The 20,814-nt window shown below is 36.7% G+C and overlaps 1 protein-coding gene across 2 annotated transcripts in view; it reads left to right on the top strand.

The window, feature by feature from the left end:
• The window catches only part of PLCB1 (phospholipase C beta 1), a 1,466,985-nt gene that overhangs the window by 59,860 nt on the left and 1,386,311 nt on the right, over positions 1 to 20,814 (top strand). For both annotated transcript variants that reach the window (XM_053712164.1, XM_053712163.1), the window contains exon 2: positions 16,693 to 16,770. In XM_053712164.1, the coding sequence (XP_053568139.1) occupies positions 16,693 to 16,770 (78 nt within the window). The remainder of the gene's footprint in view (positions 1 to 16,692; positions 16,771 to 20,814) is intronic.

Genomic DNA, 20,814 nt, shown 5'->3' with positions numbered 1-20,814 from the left:
CAGTGGATTATACTTACTTAAAGGGATATTCCAGCCAAAATTGGAAACCACATGGGTGCATTTCGGGATTCAACAGAAGCATTTTTGTAATATACATTCATTAGCAAAATCGCTTCTAATAAAAGCTATAGCTGTTTCAAAAGTGTATTTAAGTATGCACCATGCACCAGCATTTCAAACACAGCACTTGCTCAGAGAGCCTAAGGTGCTTGTACCATCTAGTAATGACTCAATTTGTTAATTGCTGACATGATACAAGCCCCACTGATTATCTGAGCAGCTGCATTATTTAAAATGTGGGTGCAGTGACAATATCTAGCTATGCTTCACATGCATGTACAGAGAAAAATGTTAGCACTAAAACAGTGATAACTTTTACTAGAAGCATTTTTGCCAATACATGTATATTGGAAATATGTTTTTATTCAAAGATGTAATAAATATATGTCCCTTTAAATTTTGACTGGAATGTCCCTTTAATAGAAATCATTGCTATAGGTATTATTCATCACTTTTAAAGGATTTTACCTTTCATTGCTTTTTTAACGTTGTGACCATTACTTCCTCTCACAGCCCTACAAGAAGGCTGGGACCTCTGCAGGATGGCAAATTAGCAGTTGTTTCTTTGAAGTGTTACCAGGAGACACCTATCTGCTAGCTGCAATTAGTTTAATGCCCCTGATGCAAAAATCATGTGACTATGTAACCTAAGTTCTGTAATGGTAGCTCTATTATCTAGCTGTGAGCAGTCACTACAATTAAAATGTCTATGTGTTTATTTAGCAAGAGAACTAGTAAGTTGTCTGCTGTTTTTTAACACAACCTGTTTCTTTTTATGTTTACTTAAATTTAACATATTTATTTGTACTAAAGGAGCACTGTTTAATATCCTTGGGGACCCTGATGGCCCTGTTTCCGCGCGAGCCTTCAGGCTTGCCGGAAACAGCAGTTATGAAGCAGTGGTCTTAAGACCGCTGCTTCTCAACTGGTCTGCTGCCTCTGAGGCTGCGGACATCAATCCACCCGATCCTATAAGATCGGGTTGATTGTCACCCCCTGCTAGCGGCCCCTGGAGGGGGGCGGCATTGCACACACAGTTCACCAGAACTGCTTGTGCAATGTTAAATGCCAACAGCGTATGCTGTCAGCATTCAGTAATGTCTGGCAGACATGATACGCTACAGCATATCATGTCCGCCAGACATTGGTAAATCATCCCCTTGGTGTCACAGTTATTCAAAAGCCAGTCTCCAAGCTCCATATGCCTTGTTTGGTAAACCGATCTGCAAATGTTATTGGTGTAGACAAGGTTTGTCACTATCATTGTGTAAAGATTCTATAAAGTAATGGCTGCCCCCATGTTTGCACTAGTTTTCTATTTATCTCTGTCTTCTCCAGAGAACAATTAAGGAAATATATATAAACCAGACAATAAAATAGAGTTTGTGCAAACCCACATAACTTTGTTTTTAGTCTAATTTATTGCTTTTTTATATCTGTAACAAATTGTTTTCAGCAAGACAGTGAAATAAAGTGAAAACTTAAAGATACATAGGGCTCGATTTACCAAAGCCACAAGAACTTGCTCGCCGTAATTTATCAAGCAGCGGTCACCAGACCGTGCCCCTGTACGCCTCCGCTTTGATAAATCTAGCCCATAATACTTAAAAGTGATGTAGCATAACAGAAAAAAAAACTGAAAAGAAAATATCACATGAAAATCTCTATGTAAAAATGGAAGATATTTGACCTCAACGTTTCTTCAGCTTACAAGAGTAAGTGCTCTGGTAACAGTTATACTTCAGCTACTGCCCAGCTGCAAGTTAATAGAAAAACAAAAGCAAAAAAAAAAAAATATATATAGCCAATCAGCATTAGCAGTGCTGAGTTCATGCTATGCTTTGCTGTGATCTCATGAGATTTCTCTGAAATCTTGTGAGATTTTATAGTAAACCTCCTTAAACTGAATAGGAAAATAACAGAACTATACCTGCACATGCTAGATGCACACTCCCTTGCAAGTCCTGGGACCAGTATCGTGATTGGCTGTTTAAAGTCCCATTATAAATAGGTTGAGAATACTTAAGGAATTTTAAGGTAAGTGTCTTCCTTTTTTATAAAGAGATCTTCAGCTTTAAACAGCTATGCTGCATCACTTTCAAGTGCTTCAGCATTTTTGTATCATGTCCCTTTGAAGGGACAGTCTACTCCAGAATTTTTATTGTTTAAAAAGTTAGATAATCCCTTAATTATCCATTCCCCAGTTTTGCGCAACCAACACTGTTATATTAATACACTTTTTACTTCTGTAAATGTATTTTTATTATTATTATTTAAGCAGGAACAGTGAACTTAGCGTAAATGAAAACTTTAAATTGACACTAAAGTCAAAATTAAAATTTCATGATTCAGTAATTCATTCAGATCATGCAATTTTAAAAATCTTTCCAATTTACTTCTGTTTTCTAATTTTCTTAATTATCCTTTGTTAAAGAGTAAATCTGTGTAAGCTCATAGGAACTCAGGAGTGTGCACATTTCTGCCAACACTGCTGCCATACAGTGACACATACACAGTCTTGTTCTTACCCAGGTTTACTTTACAACAAAGGATAACACAAGAACAAAGCAAATTTAATAATAGAAGCAAACTGGAAAGTTGCTTAAAACTGCACATTCTATCGCACTGGTTTTCAAACCTGTCCTCAGACCTCCCCAACAGGCCAGGTTTTCAGGATTACCTTGGGTGAGAGCAGGTAAAATAATCATCGGCTATATTACGAGTTTTTGTCGGTAAGGCTTGCGGGGCTAACAAGCCTTTTTTTCCCACCGCTCCCTTAAGACAACGCTGGTATTACAGGTTCTTTTAAACCTGGCGTTAGCCGCAAAAAAGTGAGCGTAGAGCAGAATTTAGCTCCACATCTCACCTCAATACCAGCGTTGCTTACAGTAGCAGTGAGCTGGCTAAACGTGCTTGTGCACGATTTCCCCATAGGAAGCAATGGGGCTGAGCTGCAAAAAAGCAGCGTAAAGCTCCTAACGCAGCCCCATTGTTTCCTATGGAGAAATGAATTTTATGTCTACACCTAACAGCCTAACATGAACCCCGAGTGTAAACACCCCTAATCTTACACTTATTAACCCCTAATCTGCCGCCCCCGCTATCGCTGACACCTACATTATATTATCATTGCCTATTCTGCTGCTCCAGACACCGCCGCCACCTACATTATCCCTATGAATCCCTAATCTACTGCCCCCAACATCGACGACACCTACATTATATTTATTAATCCCTAATCTGCCCCCCCCCAATGTCGCCGCAACTATATTAAATTTATTAACCCCAATCTTCTGACCCCAACATCGCCGCTACTATATTAAATGTATTAACCCCTAAACCTAAGTCTAACCCCCCTAACTTAAATATAATTTCAATTAAACTAAATAAATTTAACATAATTAAATAAATTAATCCTATTAAAAACTAAATACTTACCGATAAAATAAACCCTAAGTTAGCTACAATATAACTAATAGTTACATTGTAGCTAGCTTAGGATTTATATTTATTTTACAGGCAACTTTGTATTTATTTTAACTAGGTACAATAGTTATTATAGTTATTAACTATTTAATAACTACCTAGCTTAAAAAAGTACAAAATTACCTGTAAAATAAATCCTGACCTAAGTTACAATTACACCTAACACTACACTATAATTAAACTAATTACCTAAACTACCTAAAATTAATTACAATTAAATTAAATAAACTAAATTGTGAAAAAAACAAACAGTAAATTACAGAAAAAAAAAGAATTACAAGAATTTTAAACTAATTACACCTAATCTAATCCCCCTAATAAAATTAAAAAGCCCCCCAAATTAATAAAATTCCCTACCCTACTAAATTACAAATAGCCCTTAAAAGGGCCTTTTGCGGGGCATTGCCCCAAAGTAATCAGCTCTTTCACCTATAAAAAAATACAATACCCCCCAACATTAAAACCCACCACCCACACACCCAACACTACTCTAAAACCCACCCAATCCCCCCTTAAAAAAAACTAACACTACTACCCTGAAGATCTCCCTACCTTGAGCCGTCTTCACCCAGCCGGGCACAAGTGGTCCTCCAAGCGGCAGAAGTCTTCATCCAAGCGGCATCTTCTATCTTCATCCATCCAGAGCGGAACGGGTCCATCTTCAATCCAGCCGACGCAGAACCATTCTCTTCAAACGACGTCCTAACACTGAATGAAGGTTCGTCAAATGACATCATCCAAGATGGCGTCCCTTGAATTCCAATTGGCTGATAGGATTCTATCAGCCAATTGGAATTAAGGTAGGAAAAATTCTATTGGCTGATCCAATCAGTCAATAGGATTGAACTTCAATCCTATTGGCTGATTGGATCAGCCAACAGGATTTTTCCTACCTTAATTCCGATTGGCTGATAGAATCCTATCAGCCAATCGGAATTCAAGGGACGCCATCTTGGATGACGTAATTTAAAGGAACTTTCATTCAGTGTTAGGACGTCGTTTGAAGAGGATGGCTCCGCGTCGGCTGGATTGAAGATGGACCCGCTCCGCTCCGGATGGATGAAGATAGAAGATGCCGCTTGGATGAAGACTTCTGTCGCTTGGAGGACCTCTTCTGGCCGGATCGGATGAAGACTTCTGCCCCTCTGGAGGACCACTTGCGCCCGGCTGGGTGAAGACGGCTCAAGGTAGGGAGATCTTCAGGGGGGTAGTGTTAGGTTTTTTTAAGGGGGGATTGGGTGGGTTTTAGAGTAGGGTTGGGTGTGTGGGTAGTGGGTATTAATGTTGGGGGGTATTGTAATTTTTTTTACAGGTGAAAGAGCTGATTACTTTGGGGCAATGCCCTGCAAAAGGCCCTTTTAAGGGCTATTTGTAATTTAGTATAGGGTAGGGAATTTTATTATTTTGGGGGGCTTTTTTATTTTATTAGGGGGATTAGATTAGGTGTAATTAGTTTAAAATTCTTGTAATTCTTTTTTTTTTCTGTAATTTAGTGTTTGTTTTTTTCCGTAATTTAGTTTATTTAATTTAATTGTAATTAATTGTAGGTAGTTTAGGTAATTTATTTAATGATAGTGTAGTGTTAGGTGTAATTGTAACTTAGGTTAGGATTTATTTTACAGGTAATTTTGTATTTATTTTAGCTAGGTAGTTATTAAATAGTTAATAACAGTTTAATAAATATTGTACCTAGTTAAAATAAATATAAAGTTGCCTGTAAAATAAATATAAACCCTAAGTTAGCTACAATGTAACTATTAGTTATATTTTAGCTATCTTAGGCCTAGATTTAGAGTTCGGCGGTAAAAGGGCTGTTAACGCTCCGCGGGCTTTTTTCTGGCCGCACCATAAATTTAACTCTGGTATCGAGAGTTAAAACAAATGCTGCGTTAGGCTCCAAAAAAGGAGCGTAGAGCATTTTTACCGCAAATGCAACTCTCGATACCAGAGCTGCTTACGGACGCGGCCGGCCTCAAAAACGTGCTCGTGCACGATTCTCCCATAGGAAACAATGGGGCTGTTTGAGCTGAAAAAAAACCTAACACCTGCAAAAAAGCAGCGTTCAGCTCCTAACGCAGCCCCATTGTTTCCTATGGGGAAACACTTCCTACGTCTGCACCTAACACTCTAACATGTACCCCGAGTCTAAACACCCCTAACCTTACACTTATTAACCCCTAATCTGCCGACCCCGCTATCGCTGACCCCTGCATTACACTTTTAACCCCTAATCTGCCGCTCCGTAAACCGCCGCAACCTACGTTATCCCTATGTACCCCTAATCTGCTGCCCTAACATCGCCGACCCCTATGTTATATTTATTAACCCCTAATCTGCCCCCCACAACGTCGCCTCCACCTGCCTACACTTATTAACCCCTAATCTGCCGAGCGGACATGAGCGCTACTATAATAAAGTTATTAACCCCTAATCCGCCTCACTAACCCTATCATAAATAGTATTAACCCCTAATCTGCCCTCCCTAACATCGCCGACACCTACCTTCAATTATTAACCCCTAATCTTCCTATCGGAGCTCACCGCTATTCTAATAAATGTATTAACCCCTAAAGCTAAGTCTAACCCTAACACTAACACCCCCCTAACTTAAATTTAATTTACATCTAACGAAATAAATTAACTCTTATTAAATAACTTATTCCTATTTAAAGCTAAATACTTACCTGTAAAATAAATCCTAATATAGCTACAATATAAATTATAATTATATTATAGCTATTTTAGGATTAATATTTATTTTACAGGCAACTTGGTATTTATTTTAACTAGGTAAAATAGCTATTAAATAGTTAAGAAGTATTTAATAGTTACCTAGTTAAAATAATAACAAATTTACCTGTAAAATAAATCCTAACCTAAGATATAATTAAACCTAACACTACCCTATCAATAAATTAATTAAATAAACTACCTACAATTACCTACAATTAACCTAACACTACACTATCAATAAATTAAATAAACACAATTGCTACAAATAAATACAATTAAATAAACTAGCTAAAGTACAAAAAATAAAAAAGAACTAAGTTACAGAAAATAAAAAAATATTTACAAACATAAGAAAAATATTACAACAATTTTAAACTAATTACACCTACTCTAAGCCCCCTAATAAAATAACAAAGCCCCCCAAAATAAAAAATTCCCTACCCTATTCTAAATTAAAAAAGTTACAAGCTCTTTTACCTTACCAGCCCTGAACAGGGCCCTTTGCGGGGCATGCCCCAAGAAGTTCAGCTCTTTTGCCTGTAAAAAAAAACATACAATACCCCCCCCAACATTACAACCCACCACCCACATACCCCTAATCTAACCCAAACCCCCCTTAAATAAACCTAACACTAAGCCCCTGAAGATCTTCCTACCTTGTCTTCACCATCCAGGTATCACCGATCCGTCCTGGCTCCAATATCTTCATCCAACCCAAGCGGGGGTTGGCGATCCATAATCCGGTCCAGAAGAGGCTCCAAAGTCTTCCTCCTATCCGGCAAGAAGAGGACATCCGGACCGGCAAACATCTTCTCCAAGCGGCATCTTCGATCTTCTTCCATCCGGAGCAAAGCGGCAGGATCCTGAAGACCCCCAGCGCGGAACATCCATCCGGACCGACGACTGAACGACGAATGACGGTTCCTTTAAATGACGTCATCCAAGATGGCGTCCCTCGAATTCCGATTGGCTGATAGGATTCTATCAGCCAATCGGAATTAAGGTAGGAATTTTCTGATTGGCTGATGGAATCAGCCAATCAGAATCAAGTTCAATCCGATTGGCTGATCCAATCAGCCAATCAGATTGAGCTCGCATTCTATTGGCTGTTCCGATCAGCCAATAGAATGCGAGCTCAATCTGATTGGCTGATTGGATCAGCCAATCGGATTGAACTTGATTCTGATTGGCTGATTCCATCAGCCAATCAGAAAATTCCTACCTTAATTCCGATTGGCTGATAGAATCCTATCAGCCAATCGGAATTCGAGGGACGCCATCTTGGATGACGTCATTTAAAGGAACCGTCATTCGTCGTTCAGTCGTCGGTCCGGATGGATGTTCCGCGCTGGGGGTCTTCAGGATCCTGCCGCTTCGCTCCGGATGGAAGAAGATCGAAGATGCCGCTTGGAGAAGATGTTTGCCGGTCCGGATGTCCTCTTCTTGCCGGATAGGAGGAAGACTTTGGAGCCTCTTCTGGACCGGATTATGGATCGCCAACCCCCGCTTGGGTTGGATGAAGATCTTGGAGCCAGGACGGATCGGTGATACCTGGATGGTGAAGACAAGGTAGGAAGATCTTCAGGGGCTTAGTGTTAGGTTTATTTAAGGGGGGTTTGGGTTAGATTAGGGGTATGTGGGTGGTGGGTTGTAATGTTGGGGGGGGGTATTGTATGTTTTTTTTTACAGGCAAAAGAGCTGAACTTCTTGGGGCATGCCCCGCAAAGGGCCCTGTTCAGGGCTGGTAAGGTAAAAGAGCTTGTAACTTTTTTAATTTAGAATAGGGTAGGGAATTTTTTATTTTGGGGGGCTTTGTTATTTTATTAGGGGGCTTAGAGTAGGTGTAATTAGTTTAAAATTGTTGTAATATTTTTCTTATGTTTGTAAATATTTTTTTATTTTCTGTAACTTAGTTCTTTTTTATTTTTTGTACTTTAGCTAGTTTATTTAATTGTATTTATTTGTAGCAATTGTGTTTATTTAATTTATTGATAGTGTAGTGTTAGGTTAATTGTAGGTAATTGTAGGTAGTTTATTTAATTATTTTATTGATAGGGTAGTGTTAGGTTTAATTATATCTTAGGTTAGGATTTATTTTACAGGTAAATTTGTTATTATTTTAACTAGGTAACTATTAAATAGTTCTTAACTATTTAATAGCTATTGTACCTAGTTAAAATAAATACCAAGTTGCCTGTAAAATAAATATTAATCCTAAAATAGCTATAATATAATTATAATTTATATTGTAGCTATATTAGGGTTTATTTTACAGGTAAGTATTTAGCTTTAAATAGGATTAATTTATTTAATAAGAGTTAATTTATTTCGTTAGATTTAAATTATATTTAAGTTAGGGGGGTGTTAGTGTTAGGGTTAGACTTAGCTTTAGGGGTTAATACATTTATTAGAATAGCGGTGAGCTCCGATCGGAAGATTAGGGGTTAATAATTGAAGGTAGGTGTCGGCGATGTTAGGGAGGGCAGATTAGGGGTTAATACTATTTATGATAGGGTTAGTGAGGCGGGTTAGGGGTTAATAACTTTATTATAGTAGCGCTCAGGTCCGCTCGGCAGATTAGGGGTTAATAAGTGTAGGCAGGTGTCGGCGACGTTGAGGGGGGCAGATTAGGGGTTAATAAATATAATATAGGGGTCGGCGGTGTTAGGGGCAGCAGATTAGGGGTACATAGGGATAACGTAGGTGGCGGCGATTTGCGGTCGGAAGATTAGGGGTTAATTATTTTAAGTAGCTGGCGGCGATGTTGTGGGGGGCAGATTAGGGGTTAATAAATGTAATATAGGGGTCGGCGGGGTTAGGGGCAGCAGATTAGGGGTACATAAGTATAACGTAGGTGGCGGTCGGCAGATTAGGGGTTAAAATTTTTAATCGAGTGGCGGCGATGTGGGGGGACCTCGGTTTAGGGGTATATAGGTAGTTTATGGGTGTTAGTGTACTTTAGGGTACAGTAGTTAAGAGCTTTATAAACCGGCGTTAGCCAGAAAGCTCTTAACTCCTGCTATTTTCAGGCGGCTGGAATCTTGTCGTTAGAGCTCTAACGCTCACTGCAGAAACGACTCTAAATACCGGCGTTAGAAAGATCCCATTGAAAAGATAGGCTACGCAAATGGCGTAGGGGGATCTGCGGTATGGAAAAGTCGCGGCTGTAAAGTGAGCGTTAGACCCTTTAATCACTGACTCCAAATACCAGCGGGCGGCCAAAACCAGCACTAGGAGCCTCTAACGCTGGTTTTGACGGCTACCGCCGAACTCTAAATCTAGGCCTGAGTGTTTATTTTATCGGTAAGTATTTAGTTTTAAATAGGATTAATTTTTTTAATAATGTTAAATTTATTTAGTTTAATTTAAATTATATTTAAGTTAGGGGGGTTAGGGTTAGACTTAGGTTTAGGGGTTAATAAATATAATATAGTAGCAGCGACGTTAGGGGTGGCAGATTAGGGGTTAATAAATGTAAGTAGGCGTCTGCGATGTTAGGGACAGCAGATTAGGGGTTAATAAAATGTAACTAGTGTTTGCGAGGCGGGAGTGCGGCGGTTTAGGGGTTAATATATTTATTAAAGTGGCGGTGATGTCCGATCGGCAGATTAGGGGTTAATATATTTATTAAAGTGTTTCCGATGTGGGGGGGGGGTTTAGGGGTTAATAGGTAGTTTATGGGTGTTAGTGTACTTTTAGCACTTTAGTTAAGAGTTTTATGTTCCGGCGTTAGCCCATAAAACTCTTAACTACTGACTTTTAAATGCGGTAGGAGTCTTGCCAGGAGAGGGTCTACCGCTCACTTCTTCCAAGACTCGTAATACCAGCGTTAGGCAAATCCCATTAAAAAGATAGGATACGCAATTGACGTAAGGGGATTTGCGGTAGCCTCGAGTAGCGGAATAAAAGTGAGCGGTACACCTGTACCTGCCAGACTCGTAATACTAGCTGGCTTTAAAAAGCAGCATTGGGACCTCTCAACGCTGCTTTTTAAGGCTAACGCCAAACTCGTAATCTAGGCGTATGTTTACTAATCAGCTGATTATTTCACCAGTGCTCTAATTCAGATATCCTCAAAATATGGCCTGTTAGGGAAGCCTGAGGCCAGGTTTTAAAACCAGTGATCTATCTGAATAGTTAAAGTTTAATTTCAACTTTAGTGTCTCTTTATTATGACTGGAAAAAAATCCCATAATTCCCTGTTTTTTCAGGAGTTCCAGAATATTGAAATAGAATTCTAGAATCCCAAAATCCTAAAGTCTAAAATCCTGCAAAGATCTGCTTGAAATCTGCTTTCTGATAGATCTGAAAACTGTTGTTAGAGCAAAATATTGCTGGAGTTAACCATTAATGGAATGTTTGCAGGGTTTAATAAAGAATTAAAATCAGATGAAAAGCAGTGCCCTTTGCATAGCTTTTCTAATAGTTTAGAATAGATCCTGAATTTAGTGATGTCTTTAGCATGTCTGTCTATTGCAGTTGATACCATCGCATTTTATCTACAATTCCCCAGCATTACAGAAATGTTTGAATTTGCAGTTGTTATTTTTCTGCAATAGAAATTCTGACTACTAAGACATGCAAACATTACTTTTGAGACCAATAAAATTTTTACTATATTTTTTATAGTTGGATAACAATACAAGCACATTGTTTCCATTTAATTACAAGCTATATTTAGAGAAAAAACAGTTTCAAGTCAGTTGTAACTAGGCAAATGCTTTACAGAATCAAGATAATGAAAGTTGACAAACGGGTTGGTTTAAATAGAAAGTAAACACCAAAAATATTGTTTAAAAAGATAATCGCTTTCTCCAGTTTTCCATAACCAACACTGTTATAGAAATATACTTTTTACCTCTGTAATTACCTTGTATCTAAGCTTCTGCTGACTGCCTCCTTATCTCAGATCATTTGACAGACATGCATTTCAGGCAATTAGTGCTGACTCTTAAATAACTTCACATGCATGAGCACAATGTTATCTATATGAAACACATGAACTAATGCCCTCTAGCTGTGAAAAACTGTCAAATGCATTTAAATTAGAGGCGACCTTCAAGGGCTTAGAAATTAGCATATGAGCCTACCTAGTATTAGCCTTCAACTAAGAATAACAAGAGAACAAAGCAAACTTGATGATAAAAGTAAATTAGAAAGTTATTTAAAATAACATGACCTATCTGAATCATGAAAGTTTAATTTGGAATTAACTATCCCTTTAACCTAAGCTAGTTTAAAAGTTTCAAAGAAGTCCAGAGGTTGAACGAAACCAACCTGATCTGTTTTTTTTTTCAACCAACTGTTCCTCCCCCCTTTTTTTTATAAAAAAATGAACATATAGCGCCCGTCTTTCGTGAATAGACCCAAAGTGCCTTTAAGGATTTCTAGTCAAACTGGTCCATAAGTTATTAGGTATATTTCAGTGCTGATGAAGACCTTAAGATTATGACATTTTGAGAATGGAAATTATACTGACTCAAAGAACACAAAGGCATACTTATACCACAAGATAATATAACATTTCTAGACTGGTGTTGATGTTCCCTAGATCAGTGTCCCTTAATTCTTGTGCTTGGAACCCCTAAAAGGCCAGATCATCAGCTGATGGGGAGAGCTGGTTAGTAACCATGGTTACTGATCAGCCGATTATTATATCCCCTATGCTCTATAGACCTGAGGACTGGAATTGAGAAACACTGATCTAGATTAAGAGTAAGCTCTCATATGAAAATGGTCATTATTATCTTTTTATGTGTACATATTAGTGGTTAATCAGGGGTCAAGTCCTACAAAAAAAGTGTGGGAACTCACCAAGACTTTCACCCCCCCTCACAATTAATATTGTTTTATATATTTATATATACACACACACAATATATATATATATATATATATATATATATATATATATATATATATATATATATATATATATATATATATATATATAATCTATACACTTTAGTTAATGAAAGCAAATTAAATCCAATGAAGGGTCGAAGGGTTGTCTTTGGGCCTGAGACCCCTCCTCTGTCACAGAGTCTCACCCACTTAAGATGCAATAGTCCTATTAATGCTGAGGAGAGCTAAATAACCCAGAGCAAGCCACACAGAAATGTAAGCACCATGTGTTCCCCACAGTGATGGGTGATCACACAGAAGGGCCACTGACAGGCTTATTATGTATTGTAGGAAGTGTTACTACCCATTACTAGAGGATCTCACTATCCCTCTAACTAGACTGAGCTCCAGCTCCTCCCAGCAGCAGCAGTGTTTAATGAAGTGTTTCTGTTCTCTGTCCAGAGGGAACTTAGTTCCTCCTGCAAAAATAGTGCTGGAACTCCATTCCCATGCGTTCACGCTCGACTTGACCCCTGTGGTTATTATATGTTATTTAATCATATATATGGTGACCTTGGTTCATTTTTATTTCTCTGCAGTGCATTAGCCTAATGAAATTTTATAAATAATAGTACTAATGATTATGTCGCACAACACAGTCACAGAAAAAAAGTGTTACCTAGAAGCCTATTTAATGACATAAAAAGTTATTATTAAAGGGACAGTCAACATCAGAATTGTTGTTGTTTTAAAAGATAGATAATCCCTTAATTACCAATTCCCCAGTTTTGCATAACCAACACAGTTATAATTATACACGTTTTACCTCTGTAATTACCTTGTATCTAAGCCTCAGCAGACTGCCCCCTTATTTCATTCTTTTGACAGACTTGCATTTTAGCCAATCAGAGCTGACTCCATGGTAAATTCACGTGCATGAGCTCAATGTTATCTATATGAAACACATGAACTAATGCCCTCTAGTGGTAAAAAACTATCAAAATGCATTTAGATTAGAGACAGCCTTCAAGGTCTAAGAAATTAGCATATTAACCTCCTAGGTTTAGCTTTCCACTAAGAATACCAAGTGAACAAAGCAAAATTGGTGATAAAAGTAAATTGGAAAGTTGTTTAAAATTACATGCCCTATTTGAATCATGAAAGTTTTTTTTTGACTTGACGGTCCTTTTAATAAAAAAAATCTTGTATGCTACATTAATTTTTATAAACTTCACCTCAATCCTCAGACATGTTAACATTTGTGTGGCAGAACTATAATGCCATTTTAGTAGAATACCAGTTTATGTTAATCAGTTGTAATTTTGTATTTTTCTGTGCATGTTTCTAATGTTTGCCCATAATGAAAACTTTTCCTATAACCTTTTTACATTAGATAAAATATGCTAAGTAATTTCAGGGCTAGGAAGAACAGAATATGATAATATAAAACTCAGAGAAAGGTTTTTTTCTAAAAGGAAAGAGGAATATGTTTCTGCATGCTCTGGGCCTGATAGTCAAAACTTCACCGGCATGGAGAGAAATCACACAAAATTTTGGAGATTTTTTTTCACTTTGTAATTTAATGTAGGAGTCTCTGTTTCACATAAAGAACACTATATAGAAACATAAACATTTCTCAAGATACAATTTGTGTATCTAAAAAATTTGAATGGCCTCGCCAATCCAACGAGACCTCTTAGATCATCTCACCTGAGCGGCTAGGTTTTGAATATCAGGCCCCCTGTCTTAGAACATAGAATTAAACAACAGGGAAACTTAAAAAAGTCTATTTGTGTGCATACAATTATCCAATCCTGCCATAATTCAATGTCCTCTAGCCTTATGCAGTAATGTTCAGTAGCATATCTCTCAATATTTGCTAGCAAGTAATCAGGGCTTGGTGGTTTGTGATTGAGTCACAAAAGAACCCAGATCAGTATGGGCAGTCCAGGTCATAGCAGATATCTGGCAGGGTTGGAGGAGTGTGCTAGCATTTTTAGGGAAGGGAATCTGGTAAAGGGGAACACAGTATATATTCCCCAGATCAGAATTGGAACTCTTCAATAATGCTTAACTGGTGTAAAACTTTGATTTAAGTTACACGAAATGAAGCAGAGAGTATCATATAGCATGTGTTACACCCGTGACCCTAGACTTAGAAGGTGCAACTAAACAGGAATAAACAGCAATACTCTATTATATGCTATTATGATACTGTTAGTTTACACTAATCAGTGGCGTCACTAGGGGGGGGCGGGGGGGGCGGGCCGCACCCGGGTGACACCCACCAGGGGGTGACACCAAAAAAAAAAAAAAAAATTTTTTTTTTTTTTTTTTTTTTAATTTTATTGATATTCAAAGAAATACAATGTTGAGATGCATAGATTTTTTTTATTAGAGGGGCTGGCATTTGTGAACATTGGTGGGACTGGGGAAGATGTAGACACACAATTTTTTTGCCCCTTGAGCCAGTGCTGCAATTTCAACAAATAGTTTTCCCGGCTGCTTTTGCTTGTTTGTACTTTGCTTCTCCCCTGCCCAATTTCACTATGAATGTTGTGGGCATGCCGTGGGGCTTGCAAAGTTGCGCTGCTAGCCTAAACCTGCCTGCCTATCTGTGCTCACTGCTCAGTGACATGTGGAGCAGTGGAGTCACTCACTGCTGTGCTGTCTCTCTAAACGGGAACTGGCAAATCATGAGGGGATGCCTGGCACCTGACCGCATGACTGTTTGACACTGTCTTTAAAGTGAAGGAGCCACGTATGATGCCCACCAGACCATTACGGTTACACTAAGTGCACACTGAACAGGTAGGAGGGCGGGCGGGGGTCTGGGGGTGGGCAGAGTGCAGAGGTGATTGGCCATAAGAAGCGGTAGGCACGCGGCCTGGGACTGTGCACTGACAGACTTGGAACAGAGTCAGAGAGCAGAATTTTCATAGTTTGCACCTAAAACTTTTCTTTAGTGATTTATTTTAGAGTGCTCTGTTTATCTTTCATTTGATGCTCTGCTGAGCCAGGGAGCAGCTCTAGGCATGAGCTTTATAATTAATGCAGTGCAGTTTACATATTTTGTATGTGTGTGTCTGAGTTTTTGTGTGTGTGTGTGTCTCAGTGTTTTTGTGTGTGTGTTTTTGTGTGTGTGTGTCTGAGTGTGTTTCAGAGTGTTTGTGTGTGCATCTGAGTATGTTTTAAGTGTGTCTGAGTGTTTGTATGTGTGTTTGCCTGTGTTTTTGTGTGTGTCTGCTTTCTGGGGGGGGGGGGGTGACACCATAAATTACCGCACCGGGTGACACCAACCCTAGTGACGCCACTGACACTAATGATTCTTAACTAGGGTGTCAGTAATAGTTTCTAGAGCCTAAAAATTAAAGGAGCTTACAAAGTTGGCCACAACACCGAATGTTAATGCTGGTACTGATAGAATCATCATTTTTGTTTTACTTATTCCTGCCTTCTTATTTAAATCCCCTTTCTACATCACATTCAACTCTCCCCTTATTCTTGGTAGAGCACTAGATGTGTAACAAATGGAATGTTTTGCTAATTTAAAGCAGTTTGAGCCTGAGAGGATTGTGGTGCCGTAGCAACAGCCCCTTAAAGCCTCCACTGCTCTGACCTCATTTGTGGGTGTAACACAGAATTCAGGCAGAAAGTACATAGATAACAAATTGCTAGTGTTGTATTTCTTTAAACATTAGGGGCCAGTTTACAAGTTGAGTACAAAATGCATGTGCAGTGGAACTCTAATATTACTTTAACATTACCCATTACATTTACATGCAATTTTATTAAGCTTTCTAATTTACTCCTATTATCAATTTTTCTTCATTCTCTTGCTATCTTTGTTTGAAAAAGAAGGTATCTAAGCTAAGGAGCCAGCCAATTTTTGGTTTAGACTCTGGACAGCACTTGTTTATTGTTGGGTGAATTTATTCACCAATCAGCAAGAACAACCCAGGTTGTTTGCCAAAAAAGACCCGGCATCTAAACGTACATTCTTGCTTTTCAAATAAAGATACCAAGAGAATGAAGAACATTTGATAATAGGAGTAAATTAGAAAGTTGATTAAAATTGCATGCTCTATCTGAATCACGATATAAAGATTTTGGGTTCAGTGTCCCTTTAAACCATTCTAGTACTTTACCTCTTCTCAGGTAATTGAGTTGTTGTTTTACTTGCTATGCACTTTACATACTTGCTTACTTGCATATTAGATCTTACACAAATACATATATTCACTTCAAACACACACTTGACCCTTTATCCTACATCCGTCTGGTCATCATATACGTTATCCTTATACCTCTTACCTCGCATTTCAAGAATGTTTAACCATTTCTTCACCATTTATTAACCCTTAATTAAATCTACTTTGTCTTATTTCTATAGCTATTATGTGTATTAAAGTTTCCTATAACATTAAAAGTGAAATATGAAGCTAATGTTTACTAAATATAAAGATTACATGTAGATTAAGAAATGTTAATAATGTATGAGTTATTTAGCTGTTTAAGATGAGAAAAATGACATGCAATCTAATGGTGCCATTGTACTTTGACGTCTAGGATTCCACACTTGTGTATCCAGTTATTCTTAAAATGGATCCAAATGGATTTTTCCTCTACTGGACAGATCAAAACAAGGTAAAAAGACTACATATTTTTCCATATTTCATTAACCTTTTGACACACACTTTACTAAATATAGCAGCAAACATCTAGATAGATAGACAGTAGTAGAAAACGTGTGTATGTATGTATTTATGTGTATATGTATATAGATGATAGATAAATAGATAGATAAATAGATAGATATATATATAATAGGATGTGTTTGAGTGTAGAGGGAATATATGTGTGCATGTGTGTATGTATTTATTTTACATAGATAGATAGATAGACAGACAGACAGACATATAGACAGACAGACAGACAGACTGATAGATAGATAGATTGATAGATAGATAGATGATAGATAGATAGATAGATAGATAGAATATGATGTGTTTGTGTGTAGGGGGAATATATGTGTGCATGTGTGTATGTATTTATTTTAGTTAGATAAATAGACAGATAGATAGATAGATAGACAGACAGATAGATAGATAGATAGATAGATAGATAGATAGATAGATAGATAGATATAATAGGATGTGTTTGTGTGTAGGGGGAATATATGTGTGCATGTGTATTTATTTATGTTTATATGTAGATAGATAGATAGATAGATAGATAGATAGATAGATAGATTAGGATGTGTTTGTGTGTAGGGGAATATATGTGTGCATGTGTGTGTATGTAATTATTTATGTTTATATGTATGTTTATATGTAGATAGATATAATAGGATGTTTGCATGTGTGTATGTATTTATTTATGTTTATATGTATATAGATAGATAGATAGATAGATAGATAGATAGATAGATAGATAGATAGAAAGAATATGATGTGTTTTGTGTAGGGGAATATATGTGTGCATGTGTGTGTGTTTATGTTTATATGTAGATAGATAGATAGATAGATAGATAGATAGATAGATAGATAGATATAATAGGGTGTAGGGGGATATATGTGTGCATGTGTGTGCAAATTGTTAAGAACTAGAGCTGAATTGTGGACTTATATAAATATATACCTGAGGATGCTAATGTATTTTTGGTTTCTAAAAAGAATCTCTTAGTGGAAATATTGATGCTTAATATATACAATGTATATGTATTGTTCAGCAGTCATCTGTGCTATTTCTTTTTTGATCGTACAGACATATAGTGTTTATCAGATCATAGGTAACCTTGGTGAAAACAGTTTAAATCATTTAAATCCATTTCTGTCATTTAATGTGTCTGGAATTTTGATGTGAGCTAAGTTTGTAAACCTAATAAACATAACCTTAAAGGGACATTAGTCCCTTGTGATATAGAAGCAATTAAGCAATGCTTTGTAGAAGATCTGTTAAATATAAATGTACTTTAAAAATCTTTATAACTGTCATTTTGTTTTACAAACAACATTTCAAGTTATCAGCCTTCTATGCTGTAATCAGGAGCTGATGTAAATGAGCCTGTGCACTGATCTAAACAATCATTGTGTATAATGTTGTGAGTTTAGGTAGATTGTATCATACTTAAATGGACATTAAACACTTAATGCATGTCATGCACATTCCTCAAATTATGGGTGCTGCCATTTTGGAACCTAGGTTTCACTGCAGGTATCTAAAGGAGAGCTTTGGAATGCAATAAGAGCTAGATTTCAAAATGGTAGTACCTATGACAAGAGGGAGGCGGACTGTAACCTTAAAGGGACAGTAAACCCCCAAAAATTATTTCATTATTTAGATAGACAATACAATTTTTAAAAGGTTTCCAATTTACTTCTATTATCAAAGTTTCGTTCTCATGTTATTCTTTGTTGAAGGGATACCTAGGTAGGTAACGTGCACATGCCTGAAGCAATACATGACAGGAAATAGTGCTACTATCTAGTGCTCCTGCTAATGTATAACATTGTGGCAAAACTGCTGCCATATAGTGTTGAGCTTGCATGCCAGCTTTTCAACAAAGGATAACAAGAAAACATAGAAAATTTGATAACAGAAGTAAATTGGAAAGTTGTTTAAAATTGTATGCTCTATCTGAATCATGAAAGAAAAACGTCCCTTTAAGTATGGCACTCTAGTCTCTCGGAAGAAAAACAATCATCATTTTCAGAGATATTTACAAGCAAAACATGCAAAATAAAATAATAATATATATTACAATATTATTTTCTTTTTCCTTAAAGGGACATTAAACTGTTTAGTACAACTACAGTGCCGCCATCTTGGAGCTAATTTTTGTTATATAACTTTTAAACTGTGCAAAAAACAGCAAAACATGTCATTATTCCGCTCTCTATTGTGTGAGCTAAACTGTGTAAGGTACAGTTGACAAAAGTCAGTGACATCACAGATCTGTTAAAGTGCCATGCTTCTGTCACATGATGCAACAATACACCAGCTACAAGATGGTGGTGCCCAGTATAAAATGCAAAACTTTACAAGCTGGCTTCTGTAATGGGTTAAATAAGAAAACAAATTAAAGGTACAAGAGGAAAAACAATTTATTGTGAGTAGTAACCATGCTATTTTCTTTGTACCTAGCAGATTAATGCCCCGTTAATTAAAGAAATTTAAGTTTAAGTTTAATGTAACTTTAACATTTTGAAAAGCTACTCAGACATCAACCCTTTATTCTTTACAGTTTTATTACAATTATATTAATCCTTATTATTAGTAAAAATAATAGAAACAATTATAATAATGTGATTATTAATACTTAGCTTTCATTTGTAGATGATACTAGGTAATTTGGCTGCTTCTTTTATCTATGCTGCAGTTTGCTACACCTATTTATAAAGAAAAATGTATTAATTAACTTATCTACAAAAAAATTACCAATTTTAATTATGTATTCTGTAGGGGGGAAAATCTGGCTAAGCTTTTAAAAATAATTTAAAAATACCCTAATTTTGAGTCTGACAAATAGAAAACAAAAATTTGGTTCTTTTGGTATTTTTTTTTTTTTTTTTTAAATTCTGAAATAGTGAATTAATATAGAAAACTCTGATGCTTAACCCCATGGTTGCTAGACAGGTTGTAACGTAGTCAAGAGAATGAGATAAGTAAGCAAATATTTCCTATCCTCAAAAATAGATTTATCTTAATGACTAATTATGTTCAGTATTCCACACCTGCTGTGAATTTCAGTAAATTGTCGGCAAATATAATCCACTGATTGTAAAGTTTGCTAAAGGAAATTAATTCTGTATAGCAATGTTCTATGGGACATGTATGTCTGCTTACTGCAAAGGTAATTTTCCTTTTGTATTCATTTAAAAAAATGCTTGTCATAAAATGCAGTCCGCGTTACAGGTCACTGGTGCACAATAATTCTGCTTACTGATTCCATGACAACACAGTGTGAGAGCTGTTATATGTAATGTACTAACAGGTTTCTAGATTCAAAGAGAACGAGTACAAAATTCCAGAGTTTTTAATTTGCCACATTTAGTACAACTGCAGCAATTAATTAATTTACATTAATAAAATAGAATGACACATTTATTTATTTTCTTAATCTAATCATTACCAGTTTTAAAACTATTTTAAAGAGATAAGCAATAATTAAAAAATAATCATTTATGTATCATTTAATTAATGATTATATTAACCCCTTAATTACCACAACGTACCATGTACGTCACTGGTCGTGAAGGGCTTTTCTGATAATAATAGCATGGATCTTGTTGTGAGTGGCAAGACCGCGCTATTAGACACTCCCTCGTGCAGGATTCCTAAAATAGCACGGTCTCACCACTGGCGGTAAGACCACGCTATTGAGAAAACAATCCCCATATAAAGACCAGTGACGTACAGGGTCATTAAGGGGTTAAAGAGATATTACTTGGTAAATAAATACTGGATATAATTATGTATTTAAAGCAAATATTAGCTTGAGAATAGTATGTAAATGTACATATTATTAAAAATTAAATTAGTTGTTTAAATCTTGAAGTTGTAAGTTTAAATCTTGAAGTTGTAAGTTTAAATCTTATGGGCTCTTTTTATCAATATACTAGTGGACAGATTCCCTATCTGGGAACCTGTACGCCTGAGATCACAGCTAGCACGCAGCTTATCACTGCC

This window comes from Bombina bombina, chromosome 4 (assembly GCF_027579735.1).
Source record: "Bombina bombina isolate aBomBom1 chromosome 4, aBomBom1.pri, whole genome shotgun sequence".
NCBI lineage: Eukaryota > Metazoa > Chordata > Amphibia > Anura > Bombinatoridae > Bombina > Bombina bombina.
Note: the sequence above shows the minus strand (reverse complement) of the source record. Positions and strands in the feature narration are given on the sequence as shown.